The 20,095-nt window shown below is 47.4% G+C and overlaps 5 protein-coding genes across 5 annotated transcripts; 3 read left to right on the top strand and 2 right to left on the bottom strand.

The window, feature by feature from the left end:
- Positions 1–1,441: 1,441 nt before the first annotated feature.
- Pmar_PMAR022615 (conserved hypothetical protein) lies at positions 1,442–2,439 on the top strand (the record flags this gene model as incomplete). The annotated part of the gene is made up of 5 exons (XM_002784923.1): positions 1,442–1,516; positions 1,560–1,679; positions 1,843–1,926; positions 2,070–2,227; positions 2,286–2,439. The coding sequence occupies 5 exons, from the start codon at positions 1,442–1,444 to the stop codon at positions 2,437–2,439; spliced, it is 591 nt and encodes a 196-aa protein (XP_002784969.1).
- Positions 2,440–4,622: 2,183 nt separating this feature from the next.
- On the top strand, positions 4,623–6,190 carry Pmar_PMAR022616 (Peptide transporter, putative; the record flags this gene model as incomplete). The annotated part of the gene is made up of 1 exon (XM_002784924.1): positions 4,623–6,190. One exon carries the CDS (start codon positions 4,623–4,625, stop codon positions 6,159–6,161), a length of 1,539 nt encoding a protein of 512 aa, XP_002784970.1. The 3' UTR covers positions 6,162–6,190.
- A 3,576-nt stretch (positions 6,191–9,766) lies between these two features.
- Positions 9,767–12,337, bottom strand: Pmar_PMAR022617 (conserved hypothetical protein; the record flags this gene model as incomplete). Its single annotated transcript, XM_002784925.1, has 11 exons — positions 9,767–9,811; positions 10,161–10,250; positions 10,373–10,486; positions 10,675–10,827; positions 10,935–11,048; positions 11,089–11,161; positions 11,364–11,459; positions 11,505–11,629; positions 11,823–11,946; positions 11,995–12,094; positions 12,277–12,337. The coding sequence occupies 11 exons, from the start codon at positions 12,335–12,337 to the stop codon at positions 9,767–9,769; spliced, it is 1,095 nt and encodes a 364-aa protein (XP_002784971.1).
- A 243-nt stretch (positions 12,338–12,580) lies between these two features.
- On the top strand, positions 12,581–14,559 carry Pmar_PMAR022618 (regulator of chromosome condensation, putative; the record flags this gene model as incomplete). The annotated part of the gene is made up of 6 exons (XM_002784926.1): positions 12,581–12,744; positions 13,441–13,582; positions 13,630–13,787; positions 14,098–14,276; positions 14,336–14,388; positions 14,440–14,559. The coding sequence occupies 6 exons, from the start codon at positions 12,581–12,583 to the stop codon at positions 14,557–14,559; spliced, it is 816 nt and encodes a 271-aa protein (XP_002784972.1).
- Positions 14,560–18,284: 3,725 nt separating this feature from the next.
- Positions 18,285–19,397, bottom strand: Pmar_PMAR022619 (Gastricsin precursor, putative; the record flags this gene model as incomplete). The annotated part of the gene is made up of 1 exon (XM_002784927.1): positions 18,285–19,397. One exon carries the CDS (start codon positions 19,395–19,397, stop codon positions 18,285–18,287), a length of 1,113 nt encoding a protein of 370 aa, XP_002784973.1.
- Between the last annotated feature and the right edge of the window lie 698 nt (positions 19,398–20,095).

Here is a 20,095-nt window from a genome sequence, read left to right on the forward strand (position 1 = left end):
AAGTGCACCGCTGATTTTGGCGATCGACTCAGCAAGAAGGAGGCCGATATGAACCAACGAATATCAAAAATTGAAAGCTCGATCAGGTTTGATGGCACGTCTGTGATTTTCGTATCCTTTTTATGGTGACCGTGAGGCATCACACGGCGTGTGAGAGGAGATGTTCACTGTGAAATTCCACTAGTTCGCTTAGAAAACGACGTTTACCATTTCATCACACCAGCGTTGTTCCTAGACGGTTCTTGATACTTTGATTACTCCCACTGAATTGTCTATGGCGATTCAGCAGGCTATTTTCCCGATGAGTTAATATCCTCAGCGTTTATTCAGGAGAAGCACTGAGAGATTCACCGATGCACTGGACCCCCTTAGAGCAACTCTGAACGACTTGTCATCTCGTCTGGAAGAAACAGAGTCTGCGTCCACACTCCCTCGACCAGGGGAAGACCAACTCCTTTCTGGTCGTCTTAAGCAACAGGTCAGCATAGGAAGGATGCCTGTGTGACTTCATTCAACGCATAGGTGCTAACACACGTCGAAGACAGATTGCAACAGCTCAAATCTGAAATCATTGACGAGCTCTCGAGTGGGCCACGGAATTCTTTCACTATCAGATGACATTTTTGTAGGTCGCGAACGATCGGCCCCGCGGGAATGCGATGTTGAAATGAAACTTAAACTGGAACAAGTCGAAAGGAAGCTCGCAGGTTAGCGAGCGCCTGTGGGGCTATTCGATCGTATCATTTTTGCTCAGTGTTGGAGGAATGTATGTTCGCTCTCCTCACCCGAGCTCAGGAGTTTCCTCACTTATTATTGGAGTTTATATACGAATCAGGGCAGGAGTGTTCAGAAATCAACAAGAATTGTCTCAAAATTTTTATGTCTTCCTGGAAGACTCTTCCACCGACACATGTGCATTTCACCATGGGAATCTTTCCCACGCTATTTCTATTAAGCTCTGAGGGTCTCTCTTTGTTATTCTAGAATGCTACACAACGCGCATGAACTGTCATGCATTGTCATTCTGTAGCTCTCAATTTTGACACCCAACTCGCGTCCTTGCGATCTGAGGCAGAAGATAGTCTGAAAACGATGAACGAGCGAGTCGATGCTCTCCGAGATGAAATGAAATCTAACAGGAAAGATGTAGACACGCATCATGTCTTATAGCATTCGAGTTCGCAAATGATCAGACACAGCGTTTCAGAGAACACGTTAATGCAGAGGGGAAGAAGAGCCAAGCTGAGATGCGTCGCATGGTGAGTTCACCAATACGCAACCGCAGTACTCTCAACCTTGAAAGTGCTGACAAGTTGAAACGTCGAATATTCTATAAAAGAGTGCAATTCCTCAAACCTATCACTGAGGAGTACGCTTGTGGGGAAGTAATTTCTATGGCGTGCGGTAGGAGCGAGAGCTCTCAAGAGTAGTCGAAGCAAGCATGACCAGCCTGCGTGAACGTCACGATGAGCTACAGGAGTCCTTCACGACCGAGCTTAGGAATGACATGGACAGCGTAGGCAGACGAATCGATATCGGTCGCTCACGAGCATGTTTAGACACGGAACGAATTGCAAGGCGCTCGAGCAGAAAACAGAGAGACTCTAGAAAAACTCGTCCGTGCCCAGCGAGAGCTGAAGAGTCTCGTGACGCAGAATGCGGAGATGGAGAAAACGCTAGTGAGCGATGTGGTGTCTTCCTGGCTTGCGACTTGATTGCACAGGCGGACTACCAGGAGAAAGTTAATACACTTTCCACGAATAACAGCAAGTTCGTTACAGAACAGATGACCGAATTGGAAGTAAACACTGAGACGAGTGAGTCTTCGATTATTTACCTCAGAAACGGACGGCAGATAATCTTGCCGAATCGCGCGGCTCTATGATGCGAGGTTTCGAGTCGGACTTGATGCGCATTGCAGAGGAAGTGAGAGAAACACTCGACCATTGTTTGACAGTGTTCACATTACAGCTCGACTGCCACGTCAAGAGCGTACAGTCATCAACAGAGGAAAGGATAAAGAACCAGATTGAGTCCATCAAGGGAGAAGTGATGTTGTGGTTCTCTAGATTGCACACGAGTTGATGACCCCTCAGATTGATTCGAAATCTGCAGAGACCGCTGACCGTTTACGGCGGATCATGGGGTCCTTGATAGAGCTCAATATGCGTATAGAGAAGCAAGAAGAATTGATGAGCGATCACAAACTGCAGAAGAACATCCGAGGGTCAGGACTCACAAGAGGAGTCGAGGTGCTCGACTCGAGCAATGCTGTGCTCGCTCAGGCTTGTCGACGAAGTTATACGCAGGAGCCTGGACGCTGACAGACTCGAGCACCGTGAGATGATAAGCCAACTTTATAAGAAGATGAACGAAGTTGTAAATGCTATGCATTATCCTAAGTATTACTCACATTCTCGGCTAGACTTGGGTGTTTGATAGCCAACACTTTCACTGGTTCACTCAGGCACGGCGTATCAGCGTCGACTACGCAGGCGATCGGACACTCAAGCTCTCTGATGCATTCACATCGTTCGACTTCCTCTATAACTGTCCCGAGGCACGAGTGGGTATCTCCCGGTATTGGCATTCGCACAATGTCGGATTCAAGATACTACGACCGTATTCTAGCGCCGGCAGCAGCAACTCAGAAGCAGCTCAGCTCGCTCATGAGAGAGATGAGTCTAGAACGATAACGCCATGACATCGTGCTAGTGTGTTCGTACTGGATTTCGCTGCAGTGTTAAGTTACAAGTTTCGATATCGGGAACGTTGAAGGTGAACATGAGCTAAATGGATATACCTCAGTGCAATCCACTTCTCTTGCCGGGGCAGTTATGCCACCTCAAGCTATGCATCAACACAACCTATCTCTCCGCGCGGGGCAGTTATGCCACCCCAAGGTATGCGTCAATACAACCTCTTCCTCCGCACGGGGTGGCTATGCCATCCCAAGGTATGCATCAATACAACCTATTTCTCTGCACGGGGCAGTTATGCCACCCCAAGGTATGCATCAATACAACCTATCTCTCCGCGCGGGGCAGTCATGCCACCCCAAGGTACGCAACAATACAACCTATTTCTCTGCACGGGGCAGTTATGCCACCCCAAGGTATGCATCAGTACAACCTCTTCCTCTGCACGGGGTGGCTATGCCACCTCAAGCTATGCATCAATACAACCTATCTCTCCGCGCGGGGCAGTTATGCCACCTCAAGCGATGCATCAATACAACCTATTTCGCTGCGCGGGGCAGCTATGCCACTCCGAGGTAGGCATCGCGGTTCTATCCACAGAGGGCGCATTTTTTGAAGCAATTTAACTCATCGATCACCATGGCGAGCGCAGACGTCATCGAAACGCTATGACCCACAATCGCTCGTTCGGGCTGTTCTCTCATTGAGAGATCGCCAACAATACTACTAAACTGTTGAGCTGAGTGAAGACAACTCCCTTCATAGATTGGGGCTTCCCTAAGATGAATTCTTAGTCATAGTTACACAGACAGCTCATTGTTCAACTCCGATGATGACAATACTATTATTGACATTCACTTAGAATGAGCGTTAACGCGCGTTGATCTAAAACTTCCTAGCACTGGGCGCTGAGAGAATAGATGTATTTGGTTGATGATGAATAAATTTTATTTCATCACTTTGACCTGATCATATGTGATGATACTCTTTCAGCTCCGCTGACAACCAAACTATCTGTACTAGTTAATACATCATCTCCCCTGTTGATCAAATTGTGAATCACACGCACACTGTCATGAGGGAATAAATAATGAGTGGGTAAGCATTCGTGGGAGGTCTTGAACTATACCAGTTTCCGAGTCCAAGTGGTTTCTTCCTGGATCTGCTTGGGAAACCGGTTCTGAAACCTGCTCCCAGTTCAGAATCCATCAACGACGACTCGTCGGCTCGCCACCGGGATGATGTCATGTCTATTCGTGGTTGTGAACCGTTGTCAGTATATAGTAATGATTCATAACTATGCTCCGGGAGAGTCGTAATGTAACTCGTGAAGGTCGATCGGCGCATCAGATAGGTAAACCATGAAAACTAGCCATGTAGGATGATTTCGCCTCGAACGGTTTTCTCAAGGCCTCTCAGTGAGGCCCTCACTAGTTGCGTAGTTCAGTATCTCACTGATTATCAATGGGTGAGCTCAGATCACTATCAGTGACCGGTAATAAGCTAAGTTCACGCATGATGTTTGAACGCATGCGTGCTTGCCAAGAAGTCTGGACGAAAGTGAAGCTAGGAAGGCAATGATGGTATGATCATGTCATCCATATCTGAGGAGCCCGATACAGCCAACAAGTTCTGAAGTACAAGGATCGTCAACTTGAGATTATCAACTAGATTATGCACGTCTGTCTTCTGAAAGGATGCACACGCGTGCAGCACAGCGTGACGTGGAGAGACTCCTTTCCTCCAAGGGTCACTCGAGATGGCTCTTCTTTGACGCAGAGACACTGAGTTGAGTGGCTCGTCGTACACGGCACGGAGAGACCTACAGTATATGTGTGTACTTATTCATGCAGAGAATAAATGCATTGTCGTCGTCCGAAAATTTTCCATGATTTTTTCTCCAGATTTTATTTTTAACCTATCATGGTTGTCAAGCGAGATTCTTTGTCCTGGACCGACTCGTCGGGGAATATATACCACTACTACCAAAGGCCCATGCTCAACGGTGTTATCTTCATCCTTTTGCAGGAGTTCTGTGAGCGCCTAGCTTTTTTCGGGATAACGCCCAACGCCCAGACTTTCTTCAAGGAGTACTTGAACTACACTGACGCTGAAGCTAACTCCTATATAGCAACGTTCCAGGCAATCCTTTATGTCACACCGCTTTTCGCCGCGGTGCTTTCTGACACCATCTTGGGTGTGTATGTTACCATTTTGTCCTTTTCTGTCGTGTATATGATAGGTCTGATCTTACTTCTTTTATCGACGGTCAAGAGCATCAGTGCACCGTGGATGATCCATTTGTCTGTGCTCGTTCTCATCACTCTCGGTGGTGGCGGTATTAAGAGCTGCGTGAATGTCATGGGTGCGCATCAGTTCCACCCCGACTATCACAAAGAAAGCCTCACTAGCTACTATACCTACTTCTATGCGGCTATCAATGTCGGCTCGCTGATCGGAGGTATCGCAACACCGATCGTTTTGCAAGAGGCTAACTTTACAGCTGCTTTCGCCATCCCACTGGGGGCATTCGTGGTGGCTACTGTCGTTTTTGTGTGCGGCGGTCTTCTTGGCCGATTCGTTAAACCCAAGCCTCAAGGCTCAGCAGTCCTCAAGATCTTACAAGTGATGTTCAATGCGATTAAGAAGTGCTCTTTGGAGAAGAACAAGAAAACTCGGGGAGGTCAGTTCGAAGATGGGTTCATAGAAGATGTGAAAGCATTGCTCCGTTTGATTCCATTATTCTCACTCATTATCCCCTTCGTTATTGCTTACGTCAATCTCTCCACTGCTTACCTCACACAAGCACAGAAGATGGACAGGCGGTTGTTCAACTGGAAGATCCCTGCTGCACTGATGCAAAATGTCGACCCGATCGCCGTCGTGATCAACTCTATATTAATCAGCTCCATTCTCTACCCACTCTTGAAGAGGCGTGGTATTGTACTATCGGTGCTCTTGAGGTCCTTCATTGGAAGTGTTCTCGGTGTAGTTTCATTGGTATCCGCCCTCATAGTCGAACTACAGATCAAGTCAAGACCACTTTTCACTGTGTCGATATGGTGGCAAGTCGTGCAGTTCTGGCTCGTTGCAGCAGGCGAGATTTTCCTCATCTCAACATCTTATGAGATTGCATTCACATTGTCACCAAGCTCGTTGAAGGCAGTCGCATCGGCGGTGAATTTGTTATTCTTCGCCGTTGGATATGCGCTCTCCGGAGTGATCTTCCAGCTATGTGCTCCGTGGTTGCCCAATTTCGATCCGGCAAACCCGACTGTGATATCTCACAAGGGAGCCCATTACGAATACTTTTATCTAGTTCTCATCGCGCTGTGCAGCATCGGAGCAGCTGCATGCTTAGCACTCATGCCTTACTTCAAGCGAGTCGCTAAGGCTAATAGAGAACTGCTCGAAGCTGTTCGGAAGGAAGAGGTTACCGAGGAAGATCCAGCAAAAGTCTGAAACGCTGCAGTGGATTAGACCCTAGACTTTCGTCCTTTCAATTCAGGAATGTTCATGTGCTCTGCCGCTATATTCGACAACTCTTTGCGTTACTCGCACATTTTTCCGTAGGATGGAATATTCGGGGTGGAAGATCCTTCCCAGTCGTCTGCTCCTAGCGGGTCTAGGATGTTTATCGATTTCAGTCCAGCCAGAACAGGCTTGTAATACATCATCCGTCAACTGTTGCCATGTTGAGTTCATCCGAGGCTCTCGCAATTCAACTTAATGATCACAGTTCCTGTGAGTGATGCACGAAACGCGGGCATTTATTCCAGAAAGGGTCATGGTCAGCTCTATCTTCGTAGCTGATGACTTGTCGTGGATAGAAGAATGTACTGATCGAAGGAATGCGAATAAGGGCTTGCTTGCGACAAAGACGCGCAACAGCGTCGTATCGTTCCATAAACAAGCCTTCATGAGTCTTGACTTCTCCAAACCCGAGTCACCCTATACTTGCAGTCAACTCCAGATGCCGCGAGAGAGAAATTCCCGTCGCATCATGCGACTCGCATGTCACATCAAGACTCGTTCCTTAGCCTCGAGAGACATCCTCCTGTCAGCTCGGTAATTGGCCGGGAATGTGAGAAAGGACCAAACACTGTGAGCTCGAGGCCCAATCCTTTTTTTCCAAAGTACAAAAAAGATAAGGAGATGACGAGACTACTTGTTAGGAACCATCCCCATCTCACTAGTCACAAACCTCACAAGCGAGTTCAGCATATTGAGAATTTGTCCTGCTAGGACAAATCAATGGTCACTCTCAAGTCCACCAGTGGTGGGGCAACTGGGCAGCCGCAAGGTATGCGTCAATATAAACCATTTCCCTGTCCGGGGCGGTTATGCCACACCCAAGGCCTCCGTTGATACAGCTTAGTTGTCGGCGTGGGGCGGCTATGCCATCCCAAGGTATGTGTCAACACAACCGATTCCTCTGGGCGGGGCAGCTATGCCACTCCAAGAAATTCCTTCTTCCCTGAAACTCGTCGGCGAACGACGAGCGGAGACCCTTTTCGTCGGCACAACAGAAGTAACGCCAATTTACACGACATACAGAAGGTGCGACTTGCCCTCACTTGCCGTGTTTTAGGATGCCACAGTGATGCCTGCAGCTCGGCGAACTCACAGTCACCATGTCTCCCAATCTCACTTGAGCAAACGCAAATCACACAGCTGATATACTAGATTAACAGATCGGAGGAAATATTCGCACCCTTATCGGACTCCGATGATCGGAGACTTACCGTTTAAAATCGTGGAGGAACTATTAGAGTATGACAAAGAGCAGCGTGAGAACGACCAGCAGTCTAATAACCATCAATAGCACGGTAACGATCAGCAAACATGACAACGATCACACTGACCGGTTGTACGAGTACGAGATCTTCAGGATATCTATTTATTCACAGCAGCCTTACCTATATCACGATGGGGCGTCACAGGTCACACAGAGTTGAAAGAAGAGAACAGAAAAAGACAGTAAGGCACGACTGTGGAGACGAGTCAACTTGTTTCCGAGCATGGTCCTCAACAGAGATGGATCAGGCGAGTCACAAAAATGAAAAAAACGCAAGCTTTGCTCCGACATTTACAAGGCCACCAATGCTAAAAGACTATAAGTCCTTACGAAAGACATAGCCGCCGCATCCACAGTGATGTGTGTACGTAACTATAGGGCGAATCAGACCTTCAACTGGCATGGACTCAAGACCGTCCCCCTGGTCTCTCCAAGTCGATACTGCATCAGTAGAGTTGCTGCCGGTGCTCCTTGAGGATCTGTCCGATTCGACCAGAGCCGGCAACGGCTTCAAAGACTGGTACCGGCCAGTGCGCCTCTGACAAAAATGCAGGAAATTTAGTGAGCTCTACCAGACGTTAGTAATGCATACCTGTTTTGAAGGGCGCAGGTGACGAGGTGGCGGGTTCGCTGAGTGGTTCGCATGAGATACCCTCATATTTTTTCTGAAAGCAAGTGAATCTTCAAGGTAGCTCCGTCACTCGACAGCATAGGAGGACTAATGGTGACTCACATAGTTGCATCCCTGAGTCCTGCCGAGCCTCGGATACCAGAAGCCTCCTGCTGTCTTGCTACGCGACGACTGGGCTGATAAGACTAAAAGGGGAGTATAGGACCAAGAGAAATCCTTTCGGTTACGTTAAAGCGACGGAGATGTTCATGGCGCATGCTATATGACGCCAATTCTAAGGCTGTCGCAGGGCCTCGAGCCACGATAGGAGCGGACTCGATGCGACGAAGAGGCGGTTGATAAGTCGGCGAGTTCCACCTGAGTGAAAAACACTGTGAGTACTCGTCGAGTTTCATAACAACGACGAGGTAGCCCTATTTTGAATGATGATAATTTACCATTGAAAGTTGGAGAGCGAGAGTAAACATCATAGATCCATCATGCTCAAGTCATCGAGAAGGATTCAGAGACTACCTCTACTACGCTGATCAAGGATTCCATTCGACTTCAGAATCGACTATGATGTACCTCTGATACAGATCCAGTGGACGCCGGTATATCACGAGATTCCAGCGATTCTTCATAGCGTATTCGAAGATAACTTTCACAGTTGAAATCGAATCGAAGATTATGCAATCCCAACTTTACCTCCGCGGTGCTTGAGGCAATGGTCTGCGGAGTTCCCTATTCCGCTGATGGTAGATATCCGTGAGTACAGCTAAAGGCGCTTGACTTCTACCACTGCTACTTCCAGAAGATATCACAATGTCACTGGCGACCATGATGGAAAAAAGGGAAGCTTAGACCGTGCATTTCCATACCACACCATTCATAACTCCTAACACCACCTACCAATACGCGAGACGTAATTTACTGGGTCCTAAGGAGTTTGTTCCTTCTCGGCCAATGGTGTCTTCCAGTGTGCTATACTATGGCGGCTCTTCATTACACTCTCAACATCGGGATCATACTTCGCAAGAATCTCCATTATTTCCGGATGATACTTATTGTTGAGGAACTTCACATTAGTGTAGCAGTTGCTGAGCACGTCTATTCGCTCATCGGAAAGACCTGACAGGGAATATGGTGGCCAACTTGGACAAATAATGGATCGAAATATCCAAAAAAATGATGAACGAGATACCAAATAAGACTGCCGGCTGGCCGACCTCTTCGACATCATCTTCCAACAAGGCGAGAAAACTCGTCAACTCACTGTTGCTAATGCCGCTGATGACAAACGAATGCCTGTAGTCACACCGACGTTTCGAACTGCAATCTCAACAGACTTCAAATCAATTCGGTTCTATCGAGAAGTAACACGAGACGCCCATGCCCTTACTGTCTCCCATTCCGCGTATGAGCTCGTTGATGAACTTGAGCCGTTGAGCGTAGTGACTTCTCGGCTCGTCCGGTCGTCTCTTAGCGTACGGCTTACTGTAGTCAACCTTGAGGTGTTGATTCTGTCTCTGTACCTCTAGCTCACCCTCTCTATCGCTCATGTGGAATCGAGAAAACTATACAACTTGAGGGAACATCGCTGGTATAACACAACAGATGTTTTCTGAGAAGATCAACAAAACATGATTGTGCCATGCATTACTCTTCCTGATCGCCATCAGCTGCTTCCGCAGCAGCTCTCGCCTGATTATTCAAAATAACGAGAATCATATGAAGCTAATCTCTTTATAGGACGAGGCCCTTACACTCTACGTTGCATGGAATAGCCTCAAATACAGGAAACAAAATACCAAAAAACCGGAAAAGAAGGGCTGAGAGAAATTTTGCTCATGATTTGACATCTCAGAGACGTTGAATTTATTCTTGAAATGTCTGTGCACGAGAATTTACAAGCACATTTCTATGGCATTTCTAGAAATGCCTAGAAATTTAAGTACTCTTTTACATTTCTTCTAGTGCATTTCTGCACTAGAAATGTGCTCGGCTATCAACTCGATATCTTAACTTCAGATGGTCAAGAGTACTTCACTACCTCCGCCTCTAGACGTTCCTTCTCTTCCTGCTCGGCAACTCTGGCTAGGTGAAGGTCCTCGGAAGCTTTCAAGTCGTCGAGAGTGAGTACCTGTATTATGCGCGACTCAATCCAAAACTATAAAAATACAAGCCAGAGGGAGCTCTCAAAATCCAAACAAACATCTTCAAGAACCGATGCGTTATCCATCATTGACATTATTCTATCATTACCTCTCCATTGACAATTCGCAATGTCTTGGGTAGTACCAGTATGAGCTCGGCCTTCACGTCATCACCAATAGCAGTGAGTGCTGGGGTATCACTTAAATCTATATCTGTCAGCTTCTGAGAAGATCAGCGAGTCCATAGCTTTAAGAATAATCTCGAATCAGTCGCCTATGCTAGTGCCGACTAAAACATCGTAGTGATGCTAAAGAGGAGCAGCAGAAATACGACAAGTCGATTGGTCCAAATCCTCAGCGATACCACATAATGTTATCATCATCACCGACAGGTTAGCAAACAATTCTTACAGGTAGAGCACGATGGCCATCAGTAGTCGTGAAGATCTCAGCTAGGATCTGAGTCGCTCTGTCAGCACCAAACTGGGTAGAGCTTAAATTGAGAGTCTTCAGCGAAGGGAGCGATGGGAACTTGGGCAGACTTCTTGGTGATGGCGGAGGTATCTATTCAGAACGATGAACATCCTACACCCAATCGAGAGAAGGGGCACTTCCGAAGTCATTCTATTCCTCAGAACTTTAGTGCCTCCTCATGAGGGAGCCATTATTACTTCTTCTTGTTCTTCCTGTGGTTGTTCCTCCTCAACCTCGCCCTCGTGTTCGGCCTTCTCAATGGGCTTGCCAGTGATCGTCAACAGAGTATTAGCATCATGCAAGTCAAGCAGCTGATGTCATCATGTAGATCAATCAGCTGTTTTCACTCACTTCTAAATCGTCGAGCCCTAGAAGAGCCTTCTCCCCTATGTGAGTGAGCTGATTGGACGAGGCTTTCAGGAACCTGGAAAATGATCCATACCGAACAAGTAGGACCAATCGTTTCACACGATCTCGTACTCCAAGTATCGTAACAATCATTATGCCTCAAATTATAGATCGCATACAATCTAGTACTGAAGCTCCACGGGAAATTATACACAAGTTTTGAGGGATATGCCTCCTCTGGAAGATTCGGTACTGCTCAATGGTGAATGTCATCCCACTTGAGTTTAGGCATATTGTTGAGGCCATCCAAAGTCTTGAGTGAGTTCTCGCTCAGATCGAGTTCTTCCAGAGCAGGGTGGCCATCGGCCGAAATCCTGGGGTGAATAAAGGGCTTCCGAAGCGATCTGATAGGGACTAACCGGCTGGCATCCTCGACGTTATTAGCGTTCAATTTAAGAACTCTGAGTCTGGGCATAGCGGCTATAGGGCAGATCGATATGATGGAGTTGTGGGAGATGTCGATGTATTGGCACCATTGTAGACACTGAGACAACCATAACGATGATGATGGGCATGGATAAAGAAGGCAGCGAGATGATACAGAGACGATGTGGCTGAGTGATGATCCTTCTATGTAATATCACCGGGTATGGTTGAATTACTGTTGTACAGCATCGTGATTACTAAACTTGAAGGGGATCACTATGGAATATCAAGCACGATGGTAGCTGTACTACTTCGGGTTGGAAGAGCCCATCCATAGCGGTGAGCTTGTTGTGACTGAGGTCCAATGACAACAGATGAGGCAGGACCGACAGCTTGGATGCATCTCCTATATGATTGGACTTCAGAATCACTTGCCTGAATAAGCTAGCATAAGAGGCATAGAAGTGAGCTACTGTTTCCTACCGGAGGTGCTTCAGCTCGTCAATCTCATCTGTGATATCTGTAAGCCCTCTTTCGGAACAGTCTAGGCGGATAAAAGCATAGCCGCTGCCGTCGACCGTACCTGACGAGTGATCAGGAGACTTACGGAGGTCAGAGGAGCGAGTTTGAACGATCGTGAGGTATCGTTAAGCTACCATGCCTCAGGTTCATCGTAGGCGTAACTGGACTATCAAATTTCATGACTACACTAACACTATGCCGTATAGTATATCAGGCAGGATAGATAACGTCAATAGGTATTACGCTCCAACCTGGTGAGCCCCTTTGATATAACCTCGAGAGAGAGAGGAACAGGGTCTTCCATTTGGAGGCTGAAATGAGATGAGGAGCTGCTGGAGGTATGTCAGGACTTGAGTTCAATACGGTGCCATAATAAGATTTGTCATGGGAAAGAGTTGCGAGTTCAAATCCCAGGGAATACATTTTTCGGGCGACCGTGTACGCAAGAACATATACATCGCGGAATAATGAGGATATGTGTGCATACATCAGCAGCATGCAGACGCTTAGATAGTAGGCGAAGGTCTATAACTGTAGTTATCTTCTAATGCCCAGCTCGAAGGTGTCCATTGACATCCTTTCCTATGATGCCAATAAACCTACAAAATCTCTGAATTCCCCCTTGTTGGGTCCACTGGGATCACTCAGCGCTTGCCGGCATCGACTGGCTTTTGGAGGAAAGGGGAACGACAGAGCTTTCAAGCTCAGCGAGTAATACTATCTACTTGTCAATTCAGGAGTCTTATTTCCACTCCTTGATTGTTGTCCTAGAGCGGCTTCTCAGTTATGCAATTGATTCTATACCCTTTAAAGCGATATCTCGCTCTCAGTGAGGGGTACCGATTGGGGCAGCTATGCCATCCCAAGATACACATTAGTACAATCGATCTCGTTCGCACTCGAGGTGGGAAAATCAACCGGGACTGGTGTGTATCTTCCGACCCATCATGGCGACCTACCGTGATTTCTTGCTGCAACGTCGTACGTCGCGATGGATTTCTGAGTTGGCATATCTGCCCCGAGCGGGACTAGCGTTACTAATGTCATACCTTCGGTATTTTCACTTGACCCTGCGGGGGAAGTTGGTTCTGCTGAGGTATATCGTGGGACGGCATAGTTGCCCCGGCTTAAAAAACCAGTTGTTCTGGGGTATATCGTGGGATGGCATAGTTGCCCCAGCAGGAGAGATTGGCTCTACTGGGGTATGACGTGGGATGACATAGTTTCTCTACCCGTGGAATTTACTTCTACTAAGTCACAGTTGCTCCAGCGAGAGTTAATTGACTATACAGAGGCTTGTCTTGGATGGCATAGCTGCCCCGGCCGAAGAATTTAATTCTATCTAGCCATAGCCTAAAGTGGCATAACTGCCCCATAATTGCACTTCCCATATCTTCACTCCTACAGATACATAGTGAGCCCGTTAAGTGAGCGGATCAGCAAAATTCATACCACATCATTCGGAATTAAATCTGTTGCCTGTGGTGCTGAGCACACCCTCGTACTGTCGGAAGATGGACGCCTATATTCTACTGGTAGCAATGAGCATGTAAGTAGAATGCGAATGTTAGTAGTCTATGGAGCTCGTCGTTGCAGTGTCAGCTGGGCCGATCGATTTCTGAAGGCTCGATTGATTCCGAGCTTGCTCCTGTTGCTTGTATGCCCGTGGAGCCCATAGAGTCCATTGCATGCGGGTATTTCTGTTCATTCGCCGTTACGGTCAATGGAGAGCTTTGGGCGTGGGGAGATAACAGGTATGCTTCGTGAGGTGACTTCCTCAGCACTATGCCATCCGATTGAGCATTCGTAAATCATGCCTGCGAGATGACGAACTGGAGTTCGGCCGGACACAGAGTGTATTTACCCCATAATCGTGCCTACTCTGACCCTCATACATCAATTGTGCTACTTATTTGCTTCTTGAAAATTGCGCAAAGTGATAGCTTGAAACTGGGGAACCTAATTTTCCGCTCATACCATGGGTCATTCGGACTTCGCATCCTCCATCAAGTGAATAGAGGAGCTGTGTTCGAGCGAAACTTCTAGTCTTTGTGCTGGATGCAGATATGGTCAGCTAGGGATACCATCATCGCATGCTGAGAGCGTTCAAGAGCCAGTGATGGTATCGATATCGCCAACCTTCAATGTCAAACAAGTATCATCAGGCTTCGCTCATACCTGGGTTCGAAGTCGAGAGCCCAATCAATTGGCGTCTACTGGGAATAATCAGCATGGCGAGCTAGGTACTAACCTCGTACTATCACTTTGAGATCAGCAGCGCATTTCGTTCCTCTTGTGATAGGTACCGGTGATCGGGTGTCGCTGGACGGCGGATGGAACTTATTGCAGAGCACGGTAATAGGACGGCGTGCAAAAACTGAACTTGATTCGTTTCGCTGTGTCTAGGTCCCCATCGAGAGCATATCTTGCGGGAACTGGGTGACAGTGCTACTCACCTCCCCAGGTGACGTTTTCCAAGCCGGTGTTGGTCCGAGTCCCATAAGCGAGCCGAAGTTGCAACAGTAAGAGTGAAGCATGCTCGAGATTCGTCGGTCAAAAACGCCTTCGGAGTTGTCGTCTAGAGCGATTGATCGATTTCATCCACAGTATGACAGCTCGAGGCTGCGCTTATATTTCGTGCGAACTACAGCGCGAGAATCTTCGTTGCTAACGCGAAATGCCAATTCTTCGAGCAGAACATTCTCAGAGACGGTGCCGAGGCTGTCAGTATTTCTGAGCACTCCTTAACTGAGGAGGATGACATGGATGGGCTACCACTCCTTTCTCTCATCGGTAAGCTATTCCTGTGTAGTTAGCCGTTGCATAGGTTAGAGCTATCAGGTCTACCACCAACGACTACGACGGGTAGTTTGGAATGTGTGCCACCCCGGAAACTCGATCTCCCAGACGACTCTGACATTACCAGCGTATCATCAGGCTGCATGTGCAGTGGGGCATCAGATAAGAGTGGAAAAGTGTAGGCTTACGCTATCACTGTCCTTCTACTGTGACTATACTTGCCATATGGGGAAGGTGACGACTCTCGCGCAGATTGGTGTTAATTATAGAGATGCTCTGACGGATTGCTGCAGTGGTGCAGAGTCGGAAGCAACTGACGCTAAGAATCGTCTATCTCTGAAAGGAATATCTATCTCTCATATGCCTTTGAGTATCATATAGTGCGAGATCAGGGTCAATCTAGGGCTGGCACTGAACTAACTGCGTTGATCGTTCGTGTAGTTTTAGTATCTGCTTGATTCCAAGAGTGTTATTAGGTTCATCTGGCGTAGTGACTCCCCCGATGAGTTCCGCGCCATCGCAGGTTCAGCGAAGTAAGCACTTCCCGCACCGTGATCATTGTGGTGGTGGATTGCATGCGTTCTCTCATAGGTACCGGGAGGTGGTCGCACTCTCCTCGAGCATTGCAGCCCTCATCTAGAGGGCGCGATAACTGTGCACAATGGGAGTACCGCAAGTACGCTTTGCACAACTTGTGTAGTGTGGATAGTGCTTTCGAGACGTGATGAAAATAAGCTCTCACTGGTCGAAGTTGGTCTTGTGTTTAACGAATTTGAACTTGTGTTTCCGAAGTCATAAATTTCATTCTCGCATTTGAACTTTCATTTCCGGGTAGTCTACGAAAATACAACTTTCCTTTTGAATTTGAATTTTCATTCGGGGAAAATCTCCTTCCGTCCGACTAAAATCATATTCCATTTTCCTAGTTTGTTCTTTCATATGCTGAATTTGAGACTGAAAAAGTGTAGAAGATTGAGCATTAGTATCTCTAGAAGCATCACGAAAGTCCAAGATATCAATACCGCGATTACGACCAGGACGATTACGGTCACGAAATAGGCGAATAGACACAGGGGATACCCCAGAAAGCTTCAGAATAGTCTTGAGTGCATCAAGGACCTGCTTCTTACTAACATCATAACTCAGGTTGATCATGAACAGTCGACAATTATGAGCAGCCTCACTAGTATTCATCGCCGAATCAGCAGGCGTCGTAACCACTGGGTCGCTATCCATAACATCAACAGCGGCTTGACGGGACAATCGTCCGGTTATAGCAGCACGCCGAACCAGTACCGCATTATGACGCTTACCATATTCAATCAGACTGATTGAATCAGTTGCTCTAGTGATGGTACGTTACCATGACGATGCAAAATATCTTCACAAATATCATAAGGAAACTACCGAAGAGTCGATCACATACGTCGTCTGTAGTCAAAGGCACACGTAGTTGTGAATCAACTGGCACTCGCATATAATCAAACCTTAAATTGAGCTGATCGAGGGTCTCGCGTTTAGTATCCCAACTGAGTCTCCTCTATCGATCAATCAATATACGTCGTATATTATACGATGGGACTCTATAGAAAGAAAACGTTCCACCAACTCAGATCGAATACATCCAGCTCGCCGAGCAGCTTTGCGATAACTGGAATATCCTTGTTGGGCCATAACCAATATCCCACGAAGGAGTGCGTTCACACTCATGTAGGAAGGAGAGAACCGACCGAGTATCTTTAAAATTTTTGAATAACCCTCCAGGTGGTTCTGTAGTTCACTCGGAGACAACCCACTCAATAAGTCATCAGCATCTCCGAGACCTCTTGCATCTATGAGACCAGCCTTGTCTCGTGGAGGCACAATAGTCGACAACTTTAGCGGAGCTTCTTCTTCTATTGATGATAAAGTAACATCAGGTCCGTCAACAACATCGGATTGAGCTTGTTGAGTAACTGTGACCACGCCTGGGTCACTCTGAGCAGTACCAGCTAGTCTTACAGCCGTTCCCACTTCCTGGCTCTTCCAAAGGAAGTCTACTGACTCCAGATGGAGTAGTTATCCAAATCTAAGTTAGGGATGGAATACGATCATGTTGAGTCCCATCATATGCAACGCGGCACCACTGGCGTCATGATGCAGCATAAAGGAGTAGTAGAACGAGACGCTGTTGACGGTCGCCGGTATATGCATTCACTCGTAGATATGGCGAAGACGACCCGCGGCAAATTTCGTAGTAGTTGATTCAGCAAACAGAAAGTTTAATATGATCCCCGCCGCGGGGACCCCGCGGAGGCTTGCAAGAATGAATTGTGTCAAGTTGACACTGTCAACTCATTTGCTCTAAATATGCATTTGCTCTATATATCCTTTCCCCGCCAATTGTGGAAACTTTCCCAAACTTCCGGAAAAATCCCCGGAAAGTTTTCTATGAAGCTTTCCGCCGTTTTGGATTCCTTTTTCAGACACCCTGCGTTGAAGTCGTGGACGAGGGGCATGGCAGGGTCAATGAGTTGAGGTTTCTTCATTACTAACGCAATCAATCTATGCACCATACAGTGAGGGGTGGAAAAGTGACCTTCTTTTTCATACATTTATGATGACGATATGCCCACGATTCAGTGTTTCAGAAGATCTTGAATAGGTGCACAGGACTGCCTACTCTTCCAGGCTGGAGGTTCCAGCCGGCGAGTTGCAGGTCGAAAGTTATATCTCTGGCTGGTAGGGGTAAGACCTCACGCGATTGAAGATTCTAAACGTTATCGCAGTGTTCTGAAAACCGCTACGGTGTCAAGGTGAATGCCGGGTAATGTAGCAACAAAGGTTGCTCCTAAGTTGCTCGGGAGGATTGCTTCTACAGCATTCAGACGCGCCAAAGGTATTGCCCACATAATTGGTTAGAGGTCTTTTTTGACTTTCTCTCCCATTAGGGAGTCTTCTATGTGCTGATTTGAGTGCCGGTCGAGAAAACCTCCCGGCTCATACTATGAGCCTCATAGTGGTCGAGCTCAGCATCACAGCCAGACCCGTGCCACGTTGTGGACACCACTAGTAAAAGAACAAGATAGCGTCACACGCGGCAATTGTCTCAAACTGGAGTTCCCATTGTAAGGGTTCTCAAAACTGGGAACTGCCAGGTCATTGATCTGAGTGGGGTACTTGTCCAGTTTTTCTGTAAGCGCATGGGGAAGGTTCGATCAAACTCTCGGAGAGCAAGTTCTCGCTGGAATCGCTGGCAGACAGGTTGTTTCGCAGTGCGAAACTCGCACAGAATCCACTTCGCAACCAAATATCAACTCCTGTTGAGAAGTCTTATATTCTCAAATTGATAATGATGGATCCCAATGAAAGAAGAGAAATCAATGTAGGACCCGTAATCTACTCAAAAGCTTAGTGGGCGCATACTAGAAGACTTGTCCCACACGTTGGCGCTTCCGACTGCGCTCGATCTCTCACAGTTTGAGTCTGGCCATGCCAACTCTCTCCTGATCAGGCTGAAATTCGAGGTAGTTGGCAACCAGCATGATGTCAGGAAGTATCCACATACTTTGTGGTTTGCCCATTATTTCCAAATAGCATACTCCGCTTCGCATAGCAACATAGCTCCTATAGTCGAGCTCGAGCGCGACCTCCTGGCCTGCAGAGTCTTGAAACAAGAATCTTAGCGTCGGCATGAATTTACGATAGACACAGTCGACCTCCCAAACGTTGGCGGCCTCGAAGTATGTAAGCTTGACTTGGGTCTTCGCTTTCAGGGTCGCTTGCTCCTCAATATCCTTCAGAAGTTCCACCATTCTAGAGTCCGGAACATACAAGTAGTTGCTGCCGGTGTCGAAGATAACATTTTCCTTGAGAGACGTAGATTTCCCAGTACCAACTTGTAGCCCCTCCAGCATCGCTTCGAAATGGTTTGCAACCACAATCGGCACATATCTCAGCTGGCCTTTGTAGAGTTTCGGATCGCCTCCACCGAGAAGGAGTGCTTCATCGAAGCCCTTCTTGAAGAGGGTTTCGGGCTTCAAATAGAAGGAGAATGTGCTCTCCTTGATAAGCTCCCGGCCCACTAATTGTGCCATAATAGAGGGGTAGTTTGGATCACGGACTGGTCCGAGGCCGAATATAGGGTGCGGCACGTATACAGTGGGGGGAGGGTTATAGCCTGTTATCAGACCGAACTTGATGTCTCTGACTGTCGTCGAACCAAATTGTACTGCTCCGATATGCTGAAATACTGTTACTGCTATACTGTTTCCAAACGTTATAGTCGTGGTTTCACCAGGTACACAACCCTGCGGACATTTATAGCACTTGAAGACCAGCTTTTCGCATGCTCCTACTCCGAGCTCTTTCTCATACCAATCCTTCCACACCCACAAGGGGGCAGACGAGCCTGTGTCCACGACCGCCGCCATCTTTTGACCGTCGGCTTGCAGATCGACATTGAGACTCAAGAGCGACATTCTGGCATCCTTCACGAGTCGGCGATGGACATCAAGTCTCAGAACATCCCCAAGGATACCTCCTGTCACGCTGGCGATGAAAATGATACGTGCTGATAGATTCATGATTGGGACAATAAGAACTGCAAGGTTCGTAACAATATTGCCATCAATGATATGCGCGACAACGAAGTGCTTCTGCGTCCAACTTCCGAGACACACTATTCGGATTGCGCTTCTCTCAGTGAACGTATTGTGCGTTGTGATGTGCTCCAGCATTTCACTGACGAGTGTCGTCAATTTTTGCCAAATCAGAATCAGGCAAAAAACTGGAAAGCTGCTCGCACCAACGGGTCGCTTACTTGAGATACCGAACCACAGACTGGTGCTATGATATCACAGCGTCCAAAAACTACCCCGGATTGGTCAAGGAAACTTCAATGCTTCAGACCATCACACACGTATCGAGTGGTGTGTCGTAGGCGCACATTCGCCACCAGCGTCATCCACATTGTCCGGTGATAACTTTCCCGATTTTTTCCTGCATAGGAAGGAGCGAATCGCTCCGAGCGATTAGATGCGGTAGACTTGTAACACTTCGATTTACTCCTGTACTTATTCACGGTGTAGATGTCATTTGTACATATCCACATCATCTCATACCGAATTCTCCACGTATCCGAATCCCCACGTATCCAAATCCTCACGTATCCAAGTTCTCACGTATTCAAGCCCAATCACGTTTCTGGTGCGCACCAGAAACGTGAGCTTGAGTACGCTCTCAGAGGGTACAAGTGGTGCCCTCTGAGAGCCCACTGCAGTTG

Source organism: Perkinsus marinus, assembly GCF_000006405.1.
Source record: "Perkinsus marinus ATCC 50983 genomic scaffold scf_1104296934368, whole genome shotgun sequence".
Classification (NCBI taxonomy): Eukaryota; Perkinsozoa; order Perkinsida; family Perkinsidae; genus Perkinsus; species Perkinsus marinus.